Source organism: Erithacus rubecula, assembly GCF_903797595.1.
Source record: "Erithacus rubecula genome assembly, chromosome: 22".
NCBI lineage: Eukaryota > Metazoa > Chordata > Aves > Passeriformes > Muscicapidae > Erithacus > Erithacus rubecula.
This window is the reverse complement of record NC_136674.1, coordinates 10,502,997-10,518,525: the sequence shown is the minus strand read 5'-3', so window position 1 is coordinate 10,518,525 and position 15,529 is coordinate 10,502,997. Positions and strand designations below refer to the sequence as shown.

Genomic DNA, 15,529 nt, shown 5'->3' with positions numbered 1-15,529 from the left:
AGCCCAGGCTGAGCAGAGTGGTGGCCCCAGTGCCTCCCTGTGTGACCCCCCCCCCCCCCCCCCCCACCAAAGCCAGTGATGCTAGGGACACTCACAGGAGTGGAGCTTGAAGAGCAGCTTGACAGTGTAGTCGTAGAGGTGGCTGCAGTCCAGGATCACCTGGATCAGTGGGGCCAGACGGCACTGCCCTGCTGCTGTCACTGACACTGAGCGTGACATGTCCAGGGAGCTGAACACTGCAGGGAAGGAGCACAGCATCAGATCTGGCAGCATCAGAAGGTGCCACATTGTGTCTGCCAAATCCACAGCAGAGCAAGACATCCAGAGCAAGACACCCACTGGCCCCTGGGGACACAGCCTGCTGCCCTGCAGTTCTGTGTAAGCTCAGTGGGAGGGGAAATTCCCACCCAGGTCTTCCATCCAGGCCTGGGAGCACTCCAGCCTGGCACCATAGGTCTCCAGCTGGGACTGAGCCCCAGCTGTGTCCCTGGGCAGAGCTGACATGCAAATCCCTATGCTCTGTCTGTCACTGCTGTCCCACTGGCCACCAGAGTGTGCTGGGTGTGCCAGAGGGAAGATGCTCCAAAACCAGCTTGGAGCAGCTGAAGACCATCTCATTCCAACACTGTCCACTACACCAGGGTGCTCCAAGCTCTATCCAACTTGGCCTTGAACTCTTCCAGGGATGTGGCTTCCATGCACTACCTGTGCCAAGGCCTCACCACCCTTATAGCTAAGAATTTCTTCCCAGTTTCCCACCTAACGCCACCCTGTGGCAGTGGGAAGCCATTCCCCCTTGTCCTGTTACTCCATTCCTTGTCCAAAGTCTCTTTCTGGTGCTCTTGGAGCCCCTTTAGGCATTGGAAGGGGCTCTAATGTCTTTCTGGAGGCTTTTCTTCTCCAGCTGAACACCCCCAGCTCTCCCAGCCTATCTCCAGAGAAGAGGGACTTCAGCCCTCAGAGCATTTCTGTGGCCTCCTCTGGACTTGCTATAGTAGCCCCATGTCCTTCCTGGGACACCAGGGTGGGAGGCAGCTCTGCAGGTGGGCTCTCACCTAAGTGGGGCAGAGGGGCAGAATTGCCCCCTCACCTACTGCCAACGCTGGGTGATCAGCCCAGGGGCATGGGGGGTTTTGGAGCACACATGGCTGGGGCATGTTGAACTCCTCATCCTCCAGCATCCCCAAGTCCTTCCCAGCACGGCTTCTCTCCATCCCTTCATCCTCCATTATTACCAGGGGTTGCCCTGACCCAGGGGCAGCACTTCCACTTTGCCTTGTTGAACTGTAGTTCAGGTGAAGTGCCTATAGAAGAGCAGAGCTGTGGTGCCCTCAGCCAACATCCCCTGTCAGAGCCTCATGCAACTCTGATCAGCCCCACAAAGGGGCTGCACTTGGGCAAATCTCTCACTCCACCGTGTCTCACAGTAATGCAGGGCTTTACCTGTCTGGAAGAGGTTCAGCTCACACTCCAGGTAGTCAAACATCTCCACCGTCAGCTGAAAACTAGGAAACAGGGTTGAGGATGGTCGGAGACTGCCCCCAAGGCCACCCATGAGAAAGGGTCCTGTTTGGTCATGCTGCCAGTGGGCTTGGGCAGACCGTGCCACCCACCTGTACCCACTCTCTCCCTGCTTTTCCTCTGCCCCACACTCACAAATTATTGACGTCGTTCTCCCCAGCCTCATCAAGCTGCCGGTCAGACATCTGCAGATTTCCAGGGAATCGGGGATTCTGTGGGAAAAACAGGAGTCAGGAAAGGGTTCCAGAGATCTCCTGGTCTGGCCACAGCTCTGGGAGCACCAGGGCTGTGGTCCTGCAGCCTCAAAGTCAGCTCTTGGATGAGCCAGGGGAGTGATGTGGGGGGAAAAGGGATATAGCACAGGGTCTCTGAACCCAGAGTGACCACAGTATCTGTAATCCACAGCATCTGCTCTCTTCCCAGCAAGAAAATCTGATTCTCCCTAGGCTGAGAAATCTGCCAAGCAGGGAGGAGATAGAGCTGCCAGCAGAGAACTGGATGGGATGGAGTGGTATTTGCCTCAAGGGGTACCTACCCTGGCATTTTGGGAAAAGTCATGTAACACTTCCAAAACAGGGTGATGGACACAGAAAACAAACACCTCTTTCCAGCTGTCTTTCCCCCCTTTTCCCATCTAGGATAGCTGGGGGAGAATGGGGTGTGTGTGTCCCCTACTACTTGTAGCCCACAGACTCCCAGCCCAGCCCAAGGAGTCCTGGGCCACCAGGAATCCTTCCACCTCCAAAGCATTAGTCCTTGGGCCATTTTTGATGGCCACTGGCAATTTTGGGGTTATTTCATGGAGGTAGAAGGATGGCAATGCTGGTCCCTTGCTGTCACCCCAGTGACCACTCATTGCTACAGCCTTGTGGCTTACCTTGGTGTGAAATTCCATCTTGGTTCTCAGCAGTTTGAGGTAGATGCTGCAGAGCTGACCATAGCCCTCATTCAGGTGGCCCTGTGGGGACCCCAAAAGGCTGTTGATATCCAGAGCAGGCTGTGGAAAAGCCTTTTCCGGCTGCAGAATGATTGACTCCTTCCTCATCCCCCCAAAACCACTGCCAAACCCTCCTCACTGGCACCTGGATGCAGGCTGGCTGTACTGAAAGCATTTGGTCAGACCTCATCGCCTTCTCTGCATGTTTCAATGCTTCATTTGACTGCCAGAGCTGAGTTTTTACTGGGTTTTGCCATAAAACATGAAGGTGGCATTTGATTTTGGTGGAAGGGAACACAGAATCCAACTGAACCCAGCCCAGGTAGGTGATGACTGTCACAGGTCAGCCATGGCTGTGCTCTGTTTCCCAGGAGAGGGAACCCCCCAAGCCTACAATCCCTTAGCCTGGCCAAGGCACCCTGGGGTCTCCCCACCATGGCTGGCAGAGTTGGTCACCTACCCACATCCTGCTCATGTCACTCAGCTCATTCTTGTATCGCACGGAGTCTTTCAGGACCTGGAGGAATGATGGTGACAATCAGTAGGCAGAGTACCAGGACATGGTGCTCCATACTGGAAACCACAAACTGGGTGACAAATGGGAGGTACTGATGCACTCCCAACCCTTTATTGTCACCACCAGCCCTGAATGCCTCTGCTTCCCCAAGGAGGATACTTGCTGAGCGGCTTCCTCTGGCACTGGGGTTTGAGGCACACAGGGTTTTGGGCAGGCCAGCACCAGGAGGGCTCTGGCACCCAGAATTCACCTGTAGGAGGGCACTAAACCTTTGGGAGAGCTCCAGCACTGGTGTCCATATAGGACTGACCCCCAGGAGGGCACGAACCCTCCAGGAGGGCTCCAGCTCCAGGCCCTACTCAGGATCAACCCCTGGGAGACCAACCCTCCTCTGGGAGTGCTCCAGTGCCCAGCCCAGAACCGATCCCCCAGAAGGACACTGACCATCCATCATCTCCCATCACCCGGTGCCGCCCTGCAGGGGAAAGGATTTGGCTCCAAGCTGAGCTTTGGGCACTCACATTGGAATGTCCATCCCGGAGGAGCTTGTGGAAGACATGGCAGAACTTCCAGCAGAGCACGGCATTGCCGGACAGCGGCAGCCGGTTCACCACTGACCAGAAGGTCTGAGCTCCCTTCTCATGGTGCGTGCCCAGGATGCACGGTGCTGGCAGTCAAGGAAGCACTGCTCTGCCCTTTGGTGATGGAGAATGGCCACTCAAAGACAGCTGCACCCACAGAGCTCAGGGGGGCCAGGCCACCACAGGGAGCTAATGATGACCAGCCTAGGCACAAGCTGTCCCCAAAGTGGCACAAGCCACCCTCTTCCCCCCACCCTCCAGTCCTGCCCTGGGAATACTATGGCACATGAAAGGTTGGGGCTGTGCCTCTGCTGAGCCTTCCCAGATGCCTTGCTGCGATGCTGGGGATGCACTTTTGGTGGCAGCATCCCAATCTGCTGTGGGCACCTTCCCCTCCTGCCGTCTTCTGGGATGGCTATGCTGGGAGCACCAGCCTGGGCACCTACCAGCTTTCAAAGCCTGTGATGACAGCAGCAGCAGGGACCCTGTGTCATGCTGGAAAAATATCCAATAGTCTCAGCCTTCCCAGCATCCTGGGCATCTCTCCTCACATACCCTCTTGATGCTGCCCCTTTTCCAGGCAGCCCCAGCCCTGCTCCCACACTCCTTGTCCCATGGCCAGCTTTGAGAAGGATATTCCTGGCGTGTTTCTCTTTGACAGCCACTTCCTGCGCATTAATGGCCTTATTGATGCTGACGGTCTGCAAGAGAGAAGTAATTGGGGGGGGGGGGGGGTGGTGTGAGATGGGAAGGGTTGAGGCTCCCTCACAGCTCCCCCCTTGCTCACTGAGACCCTCTGGCTCTGCAATGGCTGGGTCCCATCCAGGTCCCCAGTCCCTGCCTGTGCCAGCTGGATGCTGACCTTTCCCGGATGCCTTTCTGGGACGCAGTTGGCATCCACCAGGTTCAGCTGCTGCCAGGGCTCATTTACTCTGGATAATAACGAAGCAATTAAAGCAGTGCCCACAAAGAACCCTCTGCTGCCCTCAGAGTGGTGGGACAGGCAGAGGGAAGGCAAATCCCTCCCCTGCCTATGGATCATGGGCAGCAGCTCCTACCCCACTTTTGGGGGTGCTGAATGAGAAGGATAATTTGGGGGGCACCACAAATCGGGCAAGACCACTGCTCCATGGATTAGAGGGACAGGAGTGGAACCCACAGGCAGGACTTGTCACACATTGCCATTGAGGACCCTGGGGAGTCCATGCTGAGCAGCTTGAGCACAGCCAGCCACCATTTATCCTATGGAAGACAGTGGCAGCCAACGGAAGCATTTTCCAGACAGGATTTTTAACTCTACTCCATTTCTCATCCTTCATGGGGACACAAAGATGCCAGCTGAGGCATCCTCTCCCCAAGCTCACACATCACCAAGTGCTTCCTTGACACCTGCTTCTATGAACATCCCACTGCCAAGGGAAGGAACTGTCTGCCTCAGTACTGCCAGAAGTAGCTCATTACTGATATAAAGCAATTAAAGCTGTGAGATTAATTTCAATGCCTTTCTCACTACAGTCCCTGTTGCAACCCTGCCTCCTGGCCCTGTCTGATGTGGCCCCACATGCCTTCATCTCTACAGATCCTGGTGAGTCTGTGCTGAGGGGGCCCACAGGAGCCCCAAATGTGGTGGAGTACAGTGCAAATCCCCCAGGAAGTCCCTTTGCCACTAAAACATGTGCCAGCTAGCAAAGGAATGATGATGGCCTGAGACAAGCAAGACACAGCTGCACCTCCAACCCAGAGCCAAACATCCCCCTAGATGAAACTGTCCAAACGTCCCAGTATGAGCCAGTTCTGCTGCAGGGGTGCCACTGCCAAACACTGTGGTGTTTGCAGCCCCATCCCTATTTGCTCTGGGTGGTGACCAGTAAGGGCCATGGAGGTGACATGGGAGGTCATCAGCAAGATGCAGGAGGTTCATATTGAGGTGCAGGGGACCCGAACTGGCAGTTGCAAGACACCCATCCCAGGCACCCAGAGCAGAACCTGGATCTCAGGTTGTTTTTTTAAGGAGAGCTGAAAGGAGCATCAGCAGTGGAGAGACCCATCCATTCCTTCCTGAGGGGCTGGATGGAGGCTACAGGTTCCCAGCACACGAGGACAAGAGGGGGAAGTCACCTCTGCAGCTCTGCCTGTCCCAGCACCAACAGTCCCCTCACAGGAAAACCATTATATGAAATTCAACATTTAAAAAAATGCCTGGGAAGGGGCCTCTGCCAGTCCGGAGAGGGATGCCCATGTCCTAGAACATTGGAGCAGGATGCCTACATCCCAACAGTGTAATATGTCATGGATCCAGCTCCAGGGGCATCTTGTCCTCATTCAAAATCTAAATCTGCAGCACCAGATCCCCCAAGACTGCCAAGACAGTTGTGATGAACCAGGCCACCCAGTGAGAAGTGCCAGGATCAGCATCTGAATGCACATTGCACCTCAAGGACCACAAGGAAAGAGCCAAATGCAAAGCCAGAGCTGGGGAGCAGAAGCTCATAGCCAGAGGCAGGATGTAGGCACCACCATCCCAAAGCCAACTCCTGCCATCTTTACATGACCAGAACAGGGGGAACAGCAAAGCTGTGCTGTGTCCCTGAGAAAGTTAGAAATGGAGCTCCCAGTTTAACTGCTCTTTGTGCCAGCTTTTCCCAGCAAAGCAAGGACAGCTTTTTCCAAACAAGGAAGCCCCAGTGACCTCCCAGAGTGAGGAGACACAGTGCAAGGGTGATGGGAGCTGGCAGCTCCTGGCTCCAGGCAGGGACCAGCTGGAGCATCCATCCCCAAGTTTCTCAACTCCATTTGAAGCTCACATCTGTCTGGAAAGCAGAAAGGTTTCGGAGGAAAAGCTTGATTCTCACTTTCTGGGTGTAGTTGGGGACACCCCACTTTCACATTATATCCCCAGGAGTGCAGGGTAGGGGTCCCATCCCAGGAGCCACTTGGGATATGCCCAAATGGTCATACCAGTGTCTCTGGCAGCACCCACATCAGCAAACTGGGAGAGCACAGAGCAGCAGCAGGAGACCAAGGCTGGAACTGTCACCTCCAGGGGACAAGCAGGGTCAGGGAGGGTGATTTGGCTGCAAAATTGGGTCAGAACAGAAGGAAATTTGGGGCTGCCTGGACAGCAAGTCCAGATCCCTTCCCCACAGAGGGTCTTTCACCCTGACTCAGACATGCCACTGCCCACTACCATCCCACATCTGCAGTTGATAAAATTTTTATGTAATTATGAGCTTCCAACCTACGAGGGTGACTTCTGACCCCCCAGGACACATCTGGGCAGCACTGCCAGCCCTGCTCCAGTTCTGTGAACAAGGCAGAGGACATCAGGGGCATGGGGCAGTCCCACATCCACACCCTGCTGCTAGGACAGGAAACCCCAGAGCTTCCTCTTATGCAACAGGCCAGGCAGGAAGTGGGAGGACAGTCAAGAGGGGTCCATTGCATAAGGAGATGTGAGAGGGTGACACTGCCATCCTGCCACCCTGACAGAGCCACAGGGCCAGGATGTGAGACTGAGCTCAGTGGAGCAGGACCTAGGGCAGGGCTGGGGAGCAGCTCCACGGGTGCTGCAAGGGCTGGGAAGGACATTGGGGCTGGGAAAGCTGCAAGGAATGCACTGTTAACTTTCCAAGTGCCACTTGAGCAGGCTGAGGAAACTCCACTGACGTGTGCATGGAAAGGCACAGGCCATTTGGGAGAGGCGCAGTCTGGGACTATCTATCCCTGAGCAACAGGATCTTTCCAATAGTCTTTTCCTCCCTCTGCAACACCAAGGGGATTCCCAGAAACCTGTGGAAGCTCTACTGCCCATGGCTTCACAGGCCACCACAGCTATGTCCCACAGGAACTCCCAACCTCTGAAGTGCCCGGCCCTTCTCATAAGAAGATCCCAGAGCAGGGCAGAGACATCAACAGCTCCACACTGGGGTGACCCACAGACAGGCCTCATATCACCTCTCTGGGCATGTCTGCAGGCTCCAGACAGAGGGGCCCAAAATTGCATGGAGGAAGAGGGTCAGGATGACAGAGGCTCTCTGAGCCCTGACACACACTCCCCTCTGCCAAACACACTCCCCATCAGTTCTCCCCACATTATGCTCTCACCCTCTGAAGGCAAAATTTCCCATTTGGAGGCAAAGAGCCAAGCTTGGCTCAGGAGCAGCACAATGCCTTCCCGCTTCTTTCATTTCCAAAAGGAAACGAGTGCTGATTAAAGAATCCAGAGCTACTGCAAATTATTTGGAGAAACTGAGTAAGTCTCAGTGCAAATCCTCTTAGTAATGCTCCCTCATTTCTCAGTAATTCCTTTCTATAAATGGAGAGCCAGGATGGTGTGTACCTCCAGAACACCGCCCGCAAGCTCTGCAGACACAGGAGCTTCAGAGAAGGGAGTGAGCAGGAAGACTTGACTACAACAAGCCCGCAAACAAAATCCACTGGCTTAATCAAAATGAAAATCCCGGTAAAGCAAAGCTTGGCTCAGGTCCTGGAGGTGTGCAGGACATGGGAAGCGGGCGACCACTCCCAAAGGCACATCTCTCTTTAAACACCACACAACTCCAGCAGTTAATGTCAAATCCCAGCCTCGAAAGGACTCAAGGAATTGTTTTGTTCAGCAAAATCCTGGAACAAAGCCAGCTGGATAGCACCTGGGGTGGTCAATGCTCTGCTCCTGGGAACAGCTGGGGTGGCTGTGATCCCCCCATGCTTGGCACCTGTAGCTGACGGCAGCAGCAGGAACAGGAAACAAGCCTGGCTTTGTGCCTGCCAGCAGCTGGAGGGAAAGGGAGGCAGGAAGGCAGTCACGTGGGATGTAAAATCCAGGGATATATTTCTACATATTGGACAGGAAGATGCTCAACCTGTCGTTCTGTTCAGTCCCACAGGCTTCTTGGGAGCAGGGAGTCAGGAGATGTGAAAAATACCTTCCCACCACTTAATCCAGGCTATTTGGCGGCATCTGCTGCTGAATCCATGAGTTTGGAAGACAAGTGCTCCTCTCCTGGCTGGCTATATCCTGGAGCTGCTCTGGAGATGAAGTTCCTTGTCCAGGCTGTGTGAGTATATCCTGGAAGATGCTGCCGCTCTTCTCACCTTCTGCTTCCTCCAGATGAAAACAGTTCCCAAAACAACACAAGCCTCTGATTTCCCATTGCTTGAGCCATAAAAACAACCATTTCCCCCAAACCAATTACTTATTCCAGTGACAGACACCAAAACTTCACTGCATCCATCAGGGTCACTCCCAGTGGTGGTGGTTTCAGATGTCCCTCTCCATGAGGAGATGCTGATGCCACCAGCACAGATGCCAGCAGGGGGAGGACCAAGAGACAGTCCTGAACCCCAAGTGACACCAGTGTAGGTGTTTGGGGTCGCCTTGTCCCATAGCCTGCACATGGAACACCCCAAAACAGTCAACAGGAAGATGGCAACAGGCTCTGTGAGCCATGCTGGAATCCAATGGCATGACCATGATGCTCTTCTTGGCAGAGACCTTGCTCTGGCACTGCTGCCTCCTGGTGTGCTCTGCTGAGCTCAGGAGTGTGATGAGTTCAGAGCGACGACACCTCCGGCCCCTCCGGCACGCAGCGATGGCCGATACAGGAGTGCTATGGAGCCCTTCCAGGACAGGTGGCATTTCCAGGGAAAAAAAACACCTGGGCGAGGAAATGGAGTGCTGGTGCAAGGTTCAGAGATCTCCAACCACAAGGAGACACGCGAGGCTGGAAGCCAACTCCCAGCATGCCTTTGCCTTGAGAGCTGTAGTGCTGTTATCCCAGTAGGAAAACAAAAATAAAGCTGTAGGATGTCCATTATGTCCACTTGGAGTGAGCCTGTACAACCCACTCCACAAGCTCCCAGCTCCTCCTGAGGGTAGCAGAGGTTGAGATCAACAGGAGGATGCATCTATAAGCTGTGTATACGAGGACTTGACTCACTGTTGGCTCTTCCTAAGCCTCCAGTAAAAATCCCAAGTTCCACACCATCAGGGGAGATGGGGTAGGATGCGACAGTGTGATCCAATTGCTCTTCCACCTTCGAAGCAAAGGAAAGAAGGAAGACAACCAGCCAGCCAATCTGTGGTGGGTCCCAAGGGCTCCAGTGAGACACTCACCAGGCGAGAGCTGGAATGATCCCAGGGAGAGCTTGGCTCCCAGAAATGAGAGTTCACCATAGTGAACACATCACTGCCCACCACAAGGAACCAGCACCTATAGTGCTGGACAACTGGATTCCTCCAGCCATAAACAACTTAATGCAGTTTATTTATTTGGACGTGGAATTTTTAAAACTGGCTTAAGGAATGTGGACTTTTCCAATACACAGATAAACCTTACGGGAAAAGAAGAATCCTAAGAAGTAATTTTGGGGAAAACAGCTGGCAAAAAGCAAGGCTACAAAATCCAGACCTCACAGGGACCAACTGGGGGAAACTGACACTGTAAAGTTCAGAGCCCAGGCTGCCACTGCCCAGCACTTCTGACCCCAGAGCACAACCAGAGCCCATCACAGGGGGCTGGATCTGAGGAGAGGCAGAAATTCAGGGAAAACTCGAGAATCTGCATCCCTCCATTAAAACATGCACATCCACTTGTTACTCTTCTCATTTAATTACTGCTCAGGGCACTCTGTCAATCCCGCCCCACATGCCCAGCTGGCTTGGCTGCGGCCAGAGCTTTCCCATGAGCTGCCCTGATAACCAGACTTTTAATTTTAAATGGGGATTTTACGCTAGGATAATCTCTTCCAGCAGTGGTGACTTCTGTCTGGGGAAGGAGCGTGGCTGTGTCTGACAGGGTCAGCAGTCCAGGAAGGTCTTCCACCACCTTCAAAGGTTCCTGAAACATTCCCAGTCATGCTGACCAGAGTCTTCTGCTTCCCAGCACATGAAAATATTTGGGTATTTTTTGGAACAGGAAGAGATAAAGAAGTGAGGATGGAGGATTTGGGGAGCAGATGCAAGGAGCTCATCCAGATGTGCATTTCTATGATCATCTGTCATCCAGAACTCACCTTTCTTGGGAAGAGCCACCCCAGCAGGAACATGGCAGTGCTTATTGCCCTAGCAGGATATTCCAAAATTAAGCTCGGATCTGGCGTTGGTGGAAATTGCTCCTTACAATGCTTCTGGGTGAGCAGCAACTCGCGGGTGCAGGATGGGGCATCCCTCCCCCGTTATCCCCCCAGGATTACTGGATCCCGCAATGGTGCCAAGAGCAGCCGCGGCCACGTGGGCTCAGTGCTGCATCTGAGGGACCTGCTGGAGCACCAGGAAAAGCCAAATCCCTCTTCCCAGGTGAGCAGCGCAGGGGTGAACATGCTCCCTGAAGGAACAGTCCCTACAAAAACCCACTTCTTGCCCCAAACTTGTTTCCATTCCTTCTACCGGGGCTCGAGGCAGTCCCCACAGGCCGGAGGAGCTGTGACAGCAGCACTGGGCACGGGGACACAGGCGCACGGCGATACAGGTGTGTGGGGACATGGCAACACGGATGCACGGGGACACGGGTGCCCGTGGGGACACGGATGCACGGGGACACGGGAGCCCGTGGGGACACGGATGCACGGGGACACGGCCTGAACCCGGCCGAGCCCGGGACTGGTGGAACACGACTCACTCGGCCGCAGCGGCATGGGGAGCTCCGCGACACCACGGAGACGAGCCCCCCCCATACCCGCTGCCGGGTCCCGCCGCCACACGAATCATCCCCGCGATGCTCCTCCAGGAACAGCCGGCATCAAGGGTAAGGAGTTTCCCTGGATGCGATCCCGGGAGGGGCGCGAGGGTCCCCGAGGAGCACTTACCACCTTGCTCAGCTCCATGGCGGGGCTCGGGGCTCAGCGCGGGCTCAGCGCGGCGCGGTGCCCATGGCGGCGGCCCCGCGGGGCTGCGGCGCTGGAATGTTCTGCCGGGCAGCGGCGGCGGATGGGAGCGGGGCGAGGGGGGCGCGCTGCCGCGAGGGGCGGCACGGCCGGAGCGGGGGGCGCGGCTGCGGCGCTCGGCCGAAATAACAAAGGAGCCCTCGGGGGGCGGGCGGTTCTGCGGGACGCCCCCCGGGCGCACCGCCCTCCGCGCCCGCCCACCCCCGCCCCGCCCCCGCCCCGCTTCGGGGCAGCGACGAGGGGGGGTGCTGGACGATGGCCACGCGGTGGGCGGCGGGGAGCTCCGCAGCTCTGCTGCCCTGCTGCATCTCCTGCCTCACTGCTAGATGCCCTCTTCAACCCCTGCCCCACTGCCAGATATGTTCCCCCATCCCTGGCCTCCTGCCCCATTCTCTGCCTCATCCCTTGTACCACCTGCACCCTCCTGCTCCATCCCCTAATTAATTAATTCCCCCACTGCCTGACCCTCTACTCCACTGCCAGGCCCCTCTTTTACTTCCTGTCAGACTCTCTATCCCTGTGCCTGCCCCCTGGTCCATTCCCTGTCAATCCCCCTGCTCCATCTCTGTGCCTGGGGGTGAAGCTACACCAGTAGGTCTGTCTGGGACCTGCCCAGGGTTCCCTTGTTCCAGAGCCCACTCAGCTGCTGGCATCTTGGTTCCAACAACAAAAGCAATTAAACCAGCGTGGTAACAAGCCCCTGGTCAAAGCCCGTCCCATGGCCAGGCAGGCAGAGCTTGCTGACCACAATGACCACTCTGTCGATAGTAAGGAAAGCATCCAGGCAGGAGAATTTTGTTTTTTCCCAGATCCTCCTTGTGCTCAAGGAACATTTTCTGATGGGAGGCACAAAAGAAACCCAAACAATACTTCTATCATTCACTGAATCTTCTAAAAGCAACCCTAAAGCACTGCCCAGGCCCTTGGCTTGCCAGCAGAGGAGATGCTTCAGAGCACAAAGAACAAAGTGCTGCTGCAGGGCCAACCCAGCCAACACACTAATCCAACACACTAATCCCTCGGGATTACTGCAGTCTAGTCACGCCTCAGCCACTTACTCTGGGATGGTGACTTGGCCTCTCTTAATGAGATAACAGGATCCCACATCCCTGTGGGGACAGAGTGCTGCCACCCCTGCATGCCCCCAACACCCAGCTCTGCAACCACCCAGTTCATCCCAGCCTTGGGGGAACTTCTAGGGCCAAGTCCAGGTTCTGTGTTCCTCAAGTGGTTGTTAAAGCCCCTATGAGATCCCTGGGATGGACAGGCAGATGGATGGAGGACCGCTCAGCAGCACTGCTTGTCTCAGAGCACACAGCTCACAGGTTTTTTTGCTGGACTAAATGTGTTTTGCTAGACCAGATGGTTTCAAGCAGCAGCCAAATTCCTTCAGGAGCAGAGTGTGGATGTTGCTCTGAGCCTGGGAATGAGCATGGATCAATGCCCTGAGTCAGGGCAGGCTCCTGCCCCTATTGAGGGTACCTGTTCCTGTCACAGGTGCCAGGTGCCATCACGGGGCCAGGTTTTGTGCCCTCTTCAGTGAGCAACTCCCAACTGTGTTCTCAACATGAAGACTGAGAGCCTGGATCCTTGCTGTGGAGCCCACCCTCCAGCCTAGCACTCCCCCCAGCTTAAAGGGATCCTGGAATTAATTAATTTCCCCTTAGCTGAGTTTAGCATCACTCTGAACTTGGTGCCACAACCATTGTCACCTGCTGACCCAGAATACCCTGGAGGTGCAGTCCAGAATTTCCAAGGCACCATCTCCAGAGTTACCAAGAAGCCAAGCCACAGCAATCCAAAGGCCACAGTGCTGCCATCAGTACTTGGTGCTCAAGTATTAATGGCTCAATTATATGAAGAGACCTTATGACAGGAATGCAAAGAGCACAGCGAAACCCAAAGAGGATCTGAACTAACCCCAGTCCCTCCCACATGCATAGGATGGATGGGACTTTCTCTACCATGTCACCTACATGGAAAATAACCTCTAAAATAATAAGCAGGATACATCCATTTTTTCATAGTTACTGGTGACATGCTGTAATGCTACTGGAATATGCTTGCAGCCATACCAGACTGCCCACCCCCCACTCACAGGCTTTGTGCTCCCAGCATCCCTATTCAATCCCCCAAATTAAAATCAGCTCATCATCATTAACCTTAATTTTCCAAATCAAGCTTTCAGACCAGCTCCCCCTGGAACAAAGTGCTCAGTTCAGGGGGAAGGCATCCAGGGTCTCCTGCAGAGCCAAGACATCCAAGTATTTGAGGCCATGGCTGCAGTGTGGTTCCTCATGGCTGAGCTGCTCCAGCTGGCAAAGCCCAGAGTCTGGACACCACCAGGAAGCACTTGGGGCAAAGGCAGAGAGCTCCAAATCCACCTGGGTTCACAGCACGGGGGGAGATTCAGGCAGGGGGCAAAAATCAGACCAAGGCAGCTTAAGGAGAAAATCTGGAAATTAACCTAAAAGCAATTTTGGGAGGGTCCTCAGAGCAAAGGGAAACCTCCATTCCAGATAGACCAGGAAAGCTGTAAGCACCAAGCAGACATGACAGCATCCAACCAATCCAGTGCTCGACAGGCTGGTGCAGCCTAAGGGGACAAATCCCACCACTTCAGGGATCCACTGAGGTGGAAGGAATTTCATGCTCTTCCCAGGAGAGTTCACTGCATCACTTTGAGAATGAAGAGGCATTCCTGCCCCAGGGTGCTCTTGGGTTATTCCCAGGTGCTCCAGTGAGATACACAGAATATCCCAGCCTTCCCCACAGGGAATAGGGAAGGTAAAGTGAGGGCTGCTTTCCTGGAGAACAAAGGGGGAGGCAGCTCCTTGCTTCACCCTGTCCTTGGAGGGCCTTCATTCATCATCCTCTGGTCTGATCTGGAGAGGTGCAGATCCCTGCTCTACCCCTGGCTGTACTGAATTTTCTTGGGTGCTTCACTCCAAGTCCCTTTTCTCCACCCTGGAAGCATCCTCCACCCTCCTGCTGCTCCATGACTCTCCTGCCAGCTTCCAGGATTATATGTGTGGTTTGGATCATGACAGATGAAAAAAGAAGAGAGATTCACCATCTTCTCCCACCTGCCAGAGGCTCTGCAAGCAGCTTTTAAACTCTATTTCAGCAGTCACCTCCCATTAAAATGATGGGAATTAAGGTGAAATGTCTCAGCAAGTGTGGCCTTTTGTCATTGCAGCCCAGAGAGGCTCCTCAGAAATGCTTTCTAAGGCTTTGGCTTCTATTGCTTTTACATCTCTGCTTTCTGTTGGGGCAAATCTCTGCCTGAGCTGATGCTCAGGATGGGAGTGGGAAGCCGGGTCCAAGCTGCTCCAGGGAGCGTTTACGTGCCTCTCAAAGGTCTCCTTCCCTCTTTTTTCCTCTCCTTCTGTTCATTTTACCACGTCTAAAAATACTCCACTAAAAACCCTCTTCCCCTGCAGCCGCCTCCCTCCTGGATGACTAATAATATCTGTTGCTACTTCTTGATCTCTCTGTATTTCCCAAGTCTTCCTCAAGGGAAGGAACCAAACCAGGGCTGTGCTCTCAGCCAGCTCCTTGGATTCAGACTACTAAATTAATTTTCCTCAGAGAATGGTATTTTTTCCCAGGTCCTCCAGTGGAGCAGCAGTTTAAACCTACCTCCCCAGCTCACAATAAAGTAATCCTGCTCCATGGCTTACACCTGCCTAATGCTGCAGAAGCATTGTTCTGATATGGGAGCTCCAGGATCCTGGCATTTTCAGAGCTCTAGGGAGAATATCAGGCTCACTGGGAAAACCACCAACCATTTAGAAAACTATTTATTGTCTGGTTTTTTCAGGTTTCAGTTTTTTCCAGCAGCTTTCCAGCCCTGGAGCAATCCCCTGTGGGATGTGCTGAGGAGGCTGGGTTAGGTGCCTGGTCCTTGGAGCTGGATAAGCAGCACTGGCTGTGTGAGGAGCTTGCCTTTTAGGAGCAGGGGGCAAATGATGGGCATTGGGGATGTTTGGGATAGTGGGACTTAGAGGAAAAGCCCACATTGTTGTCACCACATTGGTGGTAAGGGCTTTTTTCCCCACTGAGTTGAATGTTAGAACACTGTAACAG

At 54.3% G+C, this 15,529-nt stretch overlaps 1 protein-coding gene across 1 annotated transcript in view; it reads right to left on the bottom strand.

Moving 5' to 3' along the window:
• Positions 1–15,529, bottom strand: part of HIP1 (huntingtin interacting protein 1) — a 41,049-nt gene that overhangs the window by 8,857 nt on the left and 16,663 nt on the right. Inside the window, exons 2-8 of the mRNA XM_079324801.1 lie at positions 4,194–4,257; positions 3,497–3,639; positions 2,919–2,975; positions 2,399–2,479; positions 1,657–1,733; positions 1,444–1,505; positions 96–236 (exon numbers count right to left, since the gene is read on the bottom strand). Of these exons, the coding sequence (XP_079180927.1) occupies positions 96–236; positions 1,444–1,505; positions 1,657–1,733; positions 2,399–2,479; positions 2,919–2,975; positions 3,497–3,639; positions 4,194–4,257 (625 nt within the window). The remainder of the gene's footprint in view (positions 1–95; positions 237–1,443; positions 1,506–1,656; positions 1,734–2,398; positions 2,480–2,918; positions 2,976–3,496; positions 3,640–4,193; positions 4,258–15,529) is intronic.